General features: G+C 38.7%; 1 protein-coding gene across 2 annotated transcripts in view; it reads left to right on the plus strand.

The window, feature by feature from the left end:
• Positions 1-12,047, plus strand: part of LOC110063026 (anoctamin-7-like) — a 31,099-nt gene that overhangs the window by 14,695 nt on the left and 4,357 nt on the right. For both annotated transcript variants that reach the window (XM_020769980.2, XM_089282379.1), the window contains 17 exons: positions 792-928; positions 1,639-1,696; positions 2,030-2,084; positions 3,153-3,208; positions 3,537-3,676; positions 4,114-4,157; positions 4,771-4,867; positions 5,263-5,371; positions 6,001-6,061; positions 6,523-6,605; positions 7,096-7,233; positions 8,222-8,380; positions 8,892-8,928; positions 9,502-9,613; positions 10,359-10,413; positions 10,596-10,693; positions 11,477-11,601. In XM_020769980.2, the coding sequence (XP_020625639.1) occupies positions 792-928; positions 1,639-1,696; positions 2,030-2,084; positions 3,153-3,208; positions 3,537-3,676; positions 4,114-4,157; positions 4,771-4,867; positions 5,263-5,371; positions 6,001-6,061; positions 6,523-6,605; positions 7,096-7,233; positions 8,222-8,380; positions 8,892-8,928; positions 9,502-9,613; positions 10,359-10,413; positions 10,596-10,693; positions 11,477-11,601 (1,564 nt within the window). The remainder of the gene's footprint in view (positions 1-791; positions 929-1,638; positions 1,697-2,029; positions 2,085-3,152; positions 3,209-3,536; positions 3,677-4,113; positions 4,158-4,770; positions 4,868-5,262; positions 5,372-6,000; positions 6,062-6,522; positions 6,606-7,095; positions 7,234-8,221; positions 8,381-8,891; positions 8,929-9,501; positions 9,614-10,358; positions 10,414-10,595; positions 10,694-11,476; positions 11,602-12,047) is intronic.

The raw sequence follows: 12,047 nt of genomic DNA on the forward strand, positions 1-12,047 counted from the left end.
ATTTTTAAAAATACAAAAAAATTAAGTGTTTAGTATTTTGTTCACTCACTGAGTTGAAAAATAAACAATGTTGTGTTCAATTACATCAATAATTTGAAACATTAACTAAAAGAAATTCATTTCAACACCTGTTATACTAGAAGTATCCCAGATAAATATTACAAAATTCAATCGACTCCCATTGACTAACTCAATTCACTCATTGGCACCAATAGGTACAACTAGTTATATTATATAGTTGTATTCATAGTTTTATTTTCTGAGGGCTGCAAGTTTCTTAGCCTTTGGCTATCAAGTGTTTAACCCTCCGTAAATAAAGTCTTTATTATTATTATTATTATTATTATTATTATTGTTATTATTATTATTATGATTATTATTATCATTATTACTATTAACTGAGAGTGAGGTCTTTACGGGAAAGTCTCAGACCAAGACCTTGCTGTATTGACCAAACGATAGCTAGGTGTCAATACGGCAATGTCGAGGTTTGAAATTTTCCCATAAAAACCGAACGTTCGAGGTAAAATGTTGTTTATTATATGGCTTTTTGCTTTGTTTTTGGAAGCCCGTAATTGGCCTGTGGGCATTACGGGAGAATAATGCCCTACAATTAGCCAATCAGAGTGCTCGTTATATCAGCTACAAGAACAATCCATATAATAAATGTATATTAATGGACCTGTCACTGCACATAGCTGAGGGACCTTGGTTCTTACTGTAATATAGCAAGAGTCAATTAAAAGACCTGCAGCTTAAGCTCATGCATTTCCTCTTTATCTTGTTCATAGCTTCGTACAACTAAAAAGGTAAACTGGTCTGAGAGAATCCTTGAGCAATTGCATTTACCAAACATTTTCAAGGATGATGTACCAGGCACGCCCAATGACTATTTCACTTGTACTTTTCAAGCAAACAAACTCAACAAGTAAGTAAATCACAGTATAAGCCTGTAAATGAGCTCTAAATAACATTCGACAAGGAAGATATAGTAATGATATTGTAAATATGTGAAGTTGTCACAAACTATTAAGAAATTTCATGAAACTAAGGGTTCCTTTGATCGTGATACTGCAGCTTTTGTCAACTGGCAATAAAATGCCATTCAGTTTTACAATTGCACAGTTTAACTTGAATACAACAGCCATTCTAGGACAGAATTAACTGACTGTTGTTCAAAGCTCCGGGTCATTTTAGAGAGATTTTGGTGTATGTACAGTTGTAATTCAAAAGCTTGGCTCTGGCAGCATTTAACTCTTTTCATTCATTTTATACTTTGTGATGTTTATCTCACCCACTGAATTTGGAAGAGTTTGCAATTGGTGACTGACCCCTAAACAGATAGAAGGACCCAGGAATCCCATTAGTTTTCAGAAGGAGGGTCACTGGGTTTAACAGGCTGGAAAAACTCTTTGAATTGTCAAACTTCTTTATAAGAAATATTTTCCACTAGATGTTCAAACCAGGCAGGCAAATCATCCTTTATATAGCCGGCCAATTTTCCCGGTGCCCAGTCCTTAATGAAAATCCTGAGAACCACTTGGTTTTTCCATAGTCAGTCATTGGATCTTAAAATTTGGGTGAGGAAGTAAAATTCATGGTAGGTATATAAAATTCCTTCATTTATTATATTGCCAGGTTTATTGGCCATGAAGATCCAGAGACTTACTTTACAGAAACAGAAAGAACAAGAGTGGTAAGTAATATTTTGAAAGGCTGTTTGTGTCATTTTGGTCAAGTGTAAAATCAATAAATTTTGCCATATTCATGTAATGTACTATCTAGCCTATCATGATTGGAGTAGAAACCCTACCATAGCTGATCCATAGAATTCTTGTCTTAGTAGACCCTCTTCAGTAAGTTAAAAGTAGGGTATTATGTAGTCATTAATAAAATAATCAGGTGATGGAATGCATGTTTAATTGGTTGTCTAGTTGTTTTGTGTGATAAAAATGGTATATGCTGATAGAGAACATTAATTTGTTAAAAAAAAAACATTTCTTAATAGATATGCTGTTTTTCTTTCAAGGTGTATGAAATCATGGAAACTGCCCCATTTGGCAAGCGACAGAAAGGAGAAATTGGTAGGAACATAGTCAAATGAAATGAGTTTTTTGTGACAATCAGATGTTAATTTATGTGAAAGTAGTCATAATAATACTTGGAGGATAACAGTGGAAAGAGAACTTTAGAAGCAAGGCCTAAGGACCTGGGTAGAGACAGCATTGGCTGTAGAGGATATGATAGCCTGGAAGCAGAGAGCCTCTGGCCAATTCTCTAGTAGGCTGAGAAAGATCAAATGCTGATGATGAGTCATAATAACATAGCTATAATAAAGTGTATTATCGTTTGTCTCACGATGTAATCACTTGAGATGTAGATCGCGACGTTTCGACTGCTTACTGCTAGTCTTCTTCAGGCAATAAGGTCGACTGATTGCACAGTATCATTTATATCGCAAAGGTCGGCTGTGATTGGTGCATTTCGATCCTCCTATTGTTCCATTATTCCAGCGAGTAGCTGTTCCCTCAGTGGTCCGCTGTTGTACCGTTCTCCTGTTGTTGTGTTTCTTGTTCAGTCGACCTTATCGCCTGAAGAAGACTAGCAGTAAGCAGTCGAAACGTCGCGATCTACATCTCAAGTGACTACATCGTGAGACAAACGATAATACACTTTATTATTGCATCTACCACGATGAATAACAACAACCTTTTCCTCGACAATAACATAGCTGTTTCAGAGTTGTTTGCAGTCAGTTATACTAGTTGACAAAATCAAAAACAAAAAAAGAAGGATGTCAGTAGCAAGAAAATCACTTTACACTGGATATTCAATCATGGTTGTATCACTGATAACAGCAATCTCAAGGAAGCTGTTATGTGTTGTTTTTTTCAATGATCTTCTTGTTGAGCTATCAGAATTGCTGAATATTGTTAGAATTTTATGGTCTTCAAATGACAGAGGATTTCTTCTCATAGCATTGATCCAAAAATGTTGTGAAGCAGACAGTGGATAATCATTTTGATGTACAGCCATATTCTCTTAACTAGTATACAAAGAGATGTGGGGTAAGAGGTAATAAGAATTTATTATAATGACATTTTGGGCTTAGGAATAGTAAGTTGTGGATAATTTTGATTTTATCATATCAGGTATCAATCGCCTTGTTGAGGAAGGCATTTTCACAGCTGGATATCCTCTTCATCCAGTAAGTTGTGGCAGTTATTTTTTTTTTTTTTTGTTAAATTGTCATTTAACTAAATTAAATGATATATCAGTTTTGCCTCATAAATCTGGGTTTTTAAAACCTTTCTCCCCCTTGTAATTTCCATGGCCTTCATCTGGATAGATGCAATGGATATTTCCTATGGCTGTACATTTGACAAGTGGCATGCAATAAACATTTTTGCCTGACCTCCATCTTCATACATGTACATGTATTGCCCACTTATATTACATATTTACCAGCAGTTTCTTCAATGTGTAAGTTCACAGACCCTTCTATAATGAGAGTTGTTCAAATTTCTTTACACTAGGGACCTGCTGAATTACCAAAGGAGTGGAAAGAAGGGCCAGATGGACCTGAAGAAATAAAACTCAACAAAAGACAGATACTCAAAGAGTACTGGGCACGATGGGGCAAATGGCTAAAATATCAACCTCTGGATCATATCAGGTTTGTAACCATCATCACACACTCCAGGGCTGTGCTCTAGAAACATGCGAGTTCCACAGGAGACTAACGTTTGCCTTTGGGTGACTGAAAAAACTTATTTTTTTCACAGGAAGTAAAGCTTAATTTGGATCTGGATGCCCAGGATTTCATGGTTATAAACCTTTGGAACTCTAAGGCCACAGCCTTGCACTCCCACCTGCTTACAATAATACAGTAATATTCTACCTGATAACTGATAACTGATAACTCATTTTACATGAAATCTGTGAATCATTATTTTCAGCTTCTATTGGTAATGTAACTGGAGTGCATGTACCTGTTATTTCTACTGTAACATTTTATTGTCCAACTGCAGCGAATACCTTCCAAATAACAGTACAAATATACAGCAATATTGTACTACATGTACAGTTATATTTAATATTGTTTTCCTTTAGAGAATACTTTGGAGAAAAGATTGGTATATACTTTGCTTGGCTAGGTATGGTCATTTCCACTTTTTAATAATAATAATTATAATAATAATATTTATACAGGATAAACCCCCTCAGTGTAATAAACACTGGTATTAAGGGAGGTCCTGTTATTAGAGTACTTAAGTAAAAATACAAAAGGACTAAAAGATAAAAATTCACTTTGTCACATGGTTAAAAATATGTAAAAGAAGTATGCATGTAGGCATAAAACTTATCTATTAAGTACGGATCAGTTGCCATTTTGAGACAAGATTATTTTAGTTAATTTTCTACTGGATTCTTTCTTAAATTTGCCTTGTTTGTGTTTTAAGATTGTTTTTCACTTTGTTCCTTTAAATGAACACTACATGTACAGGTTGAATTGCATCCATTTAATATACTGACTGGTTTGGCAAATCTAGGAAGAGATAGATCTCTACTCAGCAGGCTAGTGTAGTGCTCTGACAAAGTTTGATCCAGGAACTTAATCTGAGTCATCCACAAAATGGACTCACGAAATTCAGGGTTCTACAAACTAGTCCTCAAAACAGCACTTGTTAGAGTTCCCATGCCCTGTTCATTTGTGCAATAATTTTTGCACGTCTTGATTGAAGTTTTTGTCAAAACGTTCATCCTCAGGTCAATACACTGCATGGCTTCTTATGCCATCATTTGTTGGCCTGCTGGTGTTTCTGTATGGTGTTGTGACTATGAATGGACCTGACAACAGACCTGCGTAAGTTTGTCACTTTTTTCCGCATTTGTTGTGTCACTGTTACAAAACTTTCTACAACATAATACTGCTATCTTAATGTACTTACAGCAGGATTTTAGCCAGACGGGTGTCCAAGCATCCTGGGGACAACCAGTTTTTATGGAAATTGTTTTATTTTTCACCTGTTGCCTTATAAATTGTTCATTCAAGCAGACCCTATAGCTCATTTATTTTTGGATGCCCACTTTTCAAATCCTAGCAAGGTTGGTGACTAACAGCAACTCAAAGTCCATGATATGTCAATCAAAATGTCAGTGTCTTCAATTTGGTCAAACATATTTTTCAGTCAGTTACATAGAAGTGTAAGTATTAGATGTTGGTTTATGTTTTTTTGTTTGTTAATTATTTACTTCCAGACTGGATGTGTGTGACAGCCCTCCAGAAACCTACATGATGTGTCCCTTGTGTGATGAGTCCCTTGGCTGCCATCCAGTTGACCTTCATGGCAGCTGTATGCTGGGCAAGGTGTGTACACTCACCCTCTTTCCTGTCCAAAGGCAGGAAAAGACTTTCTCAAAGTCCCTCACAGCTGTAGGACTAGCCTGCGGGCAGGCTCTTGTATTTGGGCCAAAGGTGCAAGCAGTGTGGCCATGAGGCCGAGACTCTGCAAGTGATTGTCCACACATGTGAGATGAGACACTGCCCACCTCACCCCCCACATCATTCTTAAACTTGCTTGCACATGAAAGCAAAAAGCCAGAAACATATTAACCAGCACTTGAGGGCAAAACCCAGACACTAGAGCCTGCTCACAGCCTACTGAAGGACTGGTAGACCCACTTGTGCTCCTCTTCATCTCACTCTTCACCCTCAAATTTTGTGCTTCACGGTCATTTTTCTCGTTTGAGCTCAGCTTTCCCAGCTCGAATTGGGAACAAAGATAGAACAGGAGAACTTGACTTAAATATCTGTTTCACTTATGCCCCTCCTTCCATTTACATTGCTCAGCAGAATTCCCTTTCTTGAAGTTAGTAAAGTTAAGCCTCACTTAAACTGAACAAAATCAGGAAAATGTGCTACATTTATTCAAGTTCATGATGTGAAAATTGTGTGTCAGTTTTAGATAGTTGACACGTGGTCTATTTGTATCCTAGGTTTCGTACTTGTTTGACAATGCAGCCACAGTTTTCTTTGCCATATTTGTCTCCTTCTGGGGTAAGTGCTATAATTTGCACATGACTGATAAATACACTTCTCAAAAGATCGATATTTAAATACTCCCAAGAGATATTTCAGAGGCAAAGGTTAAAACTATAGTATACTGTAAAGGATCTCTCTTTTCAGACAAGTGGCAATAGCCCAACTTTCAAAGGGTTTTCCATTGAAAATAAAATATTATTTGCCAAAATTATTGTTCATTAGCTATCGCAACTTTCTCCAAGCTTATCCACTGGCCTCTTTGGTGTTTTCTGCCCAATTATTGTTTTGCATAATACAATTACCAGTCAGTGAAATTTTTGTTCAAAACACATTTTTTCAATTACGGTAAGCCTTTTTCAGAGCAGAAGTTTGTGAAACCCTAGACTTATCATACTTCTACATGTTGCAAGACAAAGCTGGCTCCTTTCATTTCCCCTTATGTGGTTTTGTAATGTTCCTTTTTCTCTGTCCTATAGCTGTGTTTTTCTTGGAGTTCTGGAAAAGAAAGGAAATAACTTTGGCATATCACTGGGATGTACTGGAATATGAGGAAGAGGAGGTAACGTAAACTGAACAAACCTATTACATGGTTAACCTTGCTCCCTGGCGTTGCTCCCTTATATGGGCTATAAAGGTATGTGCAACCTCAAAGGGTATGATATGTTTGCCGTTTTGGTCAGAAATGGGGTATCAATTTTGTCCATTTTGGTGTCTTATAGGCTATGGTTTTTGCACTCTAGTCTTGATTTGGGTATGTTTTTTTAGAAGAAGCTATCCTACCCTACTAAAGCATATAAACATTGCCTTTGACATTGGTCTGAATAACAAGGCAGGTCTGAAACAGGGTATTGATTTGATGGATCAGCGGGATCTAAAATAGGGTATCAAATTTTTGATCAGGTCATAAATAGGTTCGGGAAAATCACAGATTTTGTTCTTAAATAGGGTAAGGGGAAGAGGGCCGCACACCCCTACCCATTTTTTTTTCTGGGTGTACCCCGGCCCTTGTTCTAGTTTTGTGGGGTGACGCGTTTTTCATTCTTGTTTAGGAACGTCCACGGCCAACATTTGCAGCTTTAGCGCCAACAGTAGAACGAAACCCAGTGACAGGAATATTAGAACCACACTTTCCTGATGAAAAGAGGCAACCTCGAGTCTTCTCAGGAATAGCTATTGTTATCACTATGGTAAGATACATGTACTAACAGCACTAGTATCAGACATGTCAGCTAATTTGCTTTGGATAGACCTGTCAAATACCGTATTAAGATCACATGTGTTTAAACCCATTGACCCTTGTGCTGACCGTAACCAGCCGTGACGAGCGTTGGCCTTTGTTCCACTTCTGACGTCATCAACTTTGATTAAATTTAGCATCACCTACGCTCACGTTCTGCAGGAGGAAAAGATCTTTCTAATGATACTCAGATCAGAGTGATTGGGTCAATTGAGCGTGAAATATGCACGAAAATGCTTAGACATTTTTGAGTGAAAAACTCGGAGCAAAATGTTTCTCAACTACACTTGGTAAGAATTTCCCGTCTGGATGATGCTTTCTCGGTAATTCTTGAACTGGAAGCAAGCCCAGTAGAATGTCAACAATTCCAGCAAAAAGATAATGAAAGGCGAAAAAGGAAAGGCGAAAAAAAAATTAAAAAACCGAAAAGCCTAGAGACGAAGGTCCCTTACTCGTCCAGAAAATTATCTCAAAATCTTGATTTGTTCACATGCCCGAGAAAAAAAATGTCACAAAACGCGATGCTAGGAAAGAAAGGCACGCTGTCATGTCGCAAATGTCTTTTTTGGTTAGATTGGAGCTGATTTGGCTCATATATATCCATGCAGAAAATGTCAAAAATGCCTATAAAATGCGTTTTTGCCAAAAAGCCACAGGTGGTGAGATTAGTGAACGCAGGCTAAATAATCACGTGCATGTTACAGATCAGGGTTGTACCTGATTGGCTAAGAAGACAACATCATCGCTGCACACTCTTCTTGAGCCAACCACTGCTAGCCTGCCAGGCTCCCCTTAGAGTTACACGCGCGCAAAGCCGGCGGGGAGCTGAGGGTTCTGGTGAAGAGGCGCTCTCACATATGCTCCCCAGCTTATGCCAAACGAAGCAAACACTGAAAAATCGGTGTTTGTTGGTGTTAAATATTAATAATGTTTTTCAGGTTTCGCTAGTGTTGGTGTTCATGGTGGGAGTGATTGTCTATAAGCTGCTGGTTTACCGACCACTGGCGTCCAATCCATCGACTCGAGCGCGGGCTCAACAAATTGCTAACGTGACTGGTGCCTTTGTTAACTTGACCATTATTATGATCCTCAGCAGGGTGGGTACACCGTGGTCTCTCTTATTTGCGAGTAGCTGGTGAATATTTCCAGCTGTGGACATCAAAAATAGTCCCCTCATCAAACAATTGGTTAAATACGTGTGAACTCATGAAGCTTTATGAAGATTTTCTTATTAAGAGACACTTTTCCGCTAGGAATTAAACGAGCCAAGCCTGTACCAGGGATTTTGATTTGTTATATTATTATTCTGTAATTCTTTTCCAACATTAGCATGGTTAGTTTTTACCCTAACCAATGGATTCTTGTCATTTGTAAAGTGTTCAATCAATCAGACTTAACTTTAAAAGAGGGTTACACCTAATAGTATTACAACTAATAAACCTGGGGCCTTAATTAAGAATTGTAAACTGTGACATTAACAGTGCTCAGTCTAAAAATAATTGTCTAAAAATGGAATAAAAATCCTGTTAAATATTCTACAAAATTGAGATCATTACTGTTCAGTTTCCTTCAAGATAGAACTTACTAATGATGCTTTAAAATTCGTAGGTGTACGAAAGAGTTGCCTTGGCACTGACTCACTGGGGTAAGTACTCTCAAATGGAATACTCTTTACCCTAAACTAACATGAAGTACATGGAAATCAGAGTATAATGTTACATTAACCACTTACTGGGCCAAAGTATATTTGTATTAACATGCATGCACCTCACACTACTCTTGGAACTTAATCTGATTTGTCGTGTACTATAGAGCCTCCTCTTTTACGGCTGTTAGTAGGATTGTCACGCCGTTCTTCTCCGCATTAGGTAACCGGTCGTTTAGCCCTCAAGTTGATTAGCCCGTAGCCTGTTAGCCCCCAACCAGAAGTCGATTAGCCCCCACATAACTCGATTAGCCCCCAATTAAAACTTGTCTTTTATTAGACTTTATTTAAACACAGTAAATTATTCTTTTGTCACTTGCCCAAACATAAACGTTAATAGTTGAGCAGACTATATAATTTAAAAGCCCCATTTATCATATATTAATTAAAAGACAAGTTTTATTTGGGGGTTAGACGACCTTCATTCCCACATTATAAGCACTGCGTTATGAACACTGGGCGTATTGCGTGACGACCAAGTAACGTTTTTTATAATTATAATTTCTTCCTTAGAAATGCATCGAACACAGACTGAGTACGAGGACAGTTTGACATTCAAAGTGTTCGTATTTCAGTTCGTCAATTTCTACTCGTCTATCTTCTACATCGCCTTCTTCAAGGGAAAGTAAGAACATCATTTGTTTGGCTTCCCTCACCCTTTTAATTACACCTCTTGTTTAATTCTTCTAGTGTGATCGTAGACCTAAAAAGGACTGTTGTTGATAAATACATGGACATAAATACATGGACACGCGTAGATATGGAATTTCTCTTCGAGTGTTCAACTTGACGATTTTTTGAAGATTTCAGACCACTTTCCGAAGATTTCCGAAGATTCTCCAAAAGCTGTCCGTAGGCCACACAAACGTTTCCGAACGTTTCCCAAAAATTCCGAAGATATCCTAATATTTCTCAGGACTTTTCTCTTGGCTGGAAATCCTTGTAAAAACACTGCAGTTTTTATAATAAATGATGTTTCCACAGCATGACAAGAAGTCATCTTAAACGTCTGAGGTCACTTTCAGACCCTAAAGATGACCTCTGCTCACGTTTTGGAAACGTAAGTCACAACAACAGTCCTTTTCAGTTGTACCCAGACGATTGTAAAGTACGAACCACTGATACTGCTGGGTTCAAGCCAGTTACTGTTACACATTCAAGTTTGCAAGGCGCAAGAATTAGGGACTTCCTTATCTCAAGAAAAACGTCTTACTGAACCTTAAGCAAAGTCTACCAACGAGGAGTGTAGAAAATATCAAGAACAGTGTGGAGAATTCACCATCAGATCTGGACACTAGGAACTGATTATCGTGGTACAACTTAAATTTACATGGTTGCACAGTTTGTGACTGATGATGTATTGTTTGTAGGTTGGTTGGTTACCCTGGACATTACCGCAGACTGTTTGGACTCAGACAAGAAGAGGTAAGCCAAGCTACATAGCTGTAGTCACGCAGTCGCAAGTCAAGTCACGCTGTAAAGTAACGCTTTTATTTTATGCAGTGTAACGTTACACAGGTCTGGACTAAGTAACGCAACTGTGTTAGCAGCCCAATAGAGATGATAACGTGAGACATTTTCTCACCCATGATTGGTTGTTTTTTTAGTGTGCACCCAGTGGATGTTTGATGGAGCTTGCTCAGCAACTTGTCATTATCATGGTCGGCAAACAAACCATCAACAACGTGCAGGAGATTGTTATACCGTGAGTAGTAACTGAGATTCTGTGCACGCTGTTATTGCTTGGTACTAGCCTGCGTTATTTTGGAACGGTACGCTGGATAGACCAGGTTTTCGATGCCACCATCTTGGATTGTAATTGAATACTCGACCGGTAGAATGTTCGGGCAAAAAGCATCACGAAGTGCCTCACGCCTCACGCCTCACGCCTCACGCCTCACGCCTCACGCCTCACGCCTCACGCCTCACGCCTCACGCCTCACGCCTCACGCCTCACGCCTCACGCCTCACGCCACGCCTGCCCCTTTGGAAACTTTTCACTCGCCCCACAGATCCAAGATGGTAGCCTAATACGAAAATGTGCACTCGCGCGTCCTAACTATGCCTACACTGCAGGCTAGTTCGGTACCTGTGAGTTATGAACTCTCGTACAAAATTGACACATTCTACAGTTTTTAAGCCTACTCAGATAACGGATGTGTTTACTGACAATATAATACATGACTTAGTGTTCTTCGTTGGTTTATGATGTGGGTTTAAGGCGTGTGAAACAGTAAAACACAGTTTTCCATGTTTCACTCCGTGGTCGTGAGATCTATGATGAAACGTTTAGCCTATTTAGCCAATCAGACCGCTTGTAGAATCCAGTCTATTCAATAAATGATGATTTTACGTCTTAATGAATGAAAAAAATGGAAATGAAAAGAGTGAAGGAGGTTGGATAAAAACCTGATAAATAACTGTTGTTCACATGGAGCACTCGCATTATTCGTGAATCTTACAAGAAAGGGGATTGTTTTCATTGTAGCATGCTGAAACAATGGATTAAGAGAAAGAAGCGGGGTACAACCAAAGAAGAAAGCAAACCGCGCTGGGAGGCTGACTATGAACTGGTGGAAAATGAAGGACTCTTCCAAGAATACTTGGAGATGAGTGAGTGTCGAGACTATATACAAAGACGGCAGACCGACAGACAAAATATACAAACAAACAGACAGACAGACATACATACAGATAGGCAGACAGACACACAGATAGACAGGTACAGACACACAGACAGATAGACAGACAGACGGACAGACAGACAGACAGATAGACGAATAGGCAGACAGACACACAGATAGGCAGACAGACAGACATGCCGATAGGCAGACAGACAGACCGTGACAGACAGAAATAGAAATAGGCAGACAGGCAGGCAGACATACAGATAGCTAGACAGACAGACGGAAAGAAAGAAAAACAGAGACTAACACACGTAGTAAAACTGTAAAAAAATTCCGTTATGCAAGAAGTGAGACAATAAGGCCACCTACTGTTTCTTAGTAGTCTCCTTCGCAGCCGTTATTAGGTTCGTCACGCAACGCTTCACCTGACGA

This window comes from Orbicella faveolata, unplaced genomic scaffold (assembly GCF_042242905.1).
Source record: "Orbicella faveolata isolate gen_17 unplaced genomic scaffold, um_ofav_v1 contig_12, whole genome shotgun sequence".
Classification (NCBI taxonomy): domain Eukaryota; kingdom Metazoa; phylum Cnidaria; class Anthozoa; order Scleractinia; family Merulinidae; genus Orbicella; species Orbicella faveolata.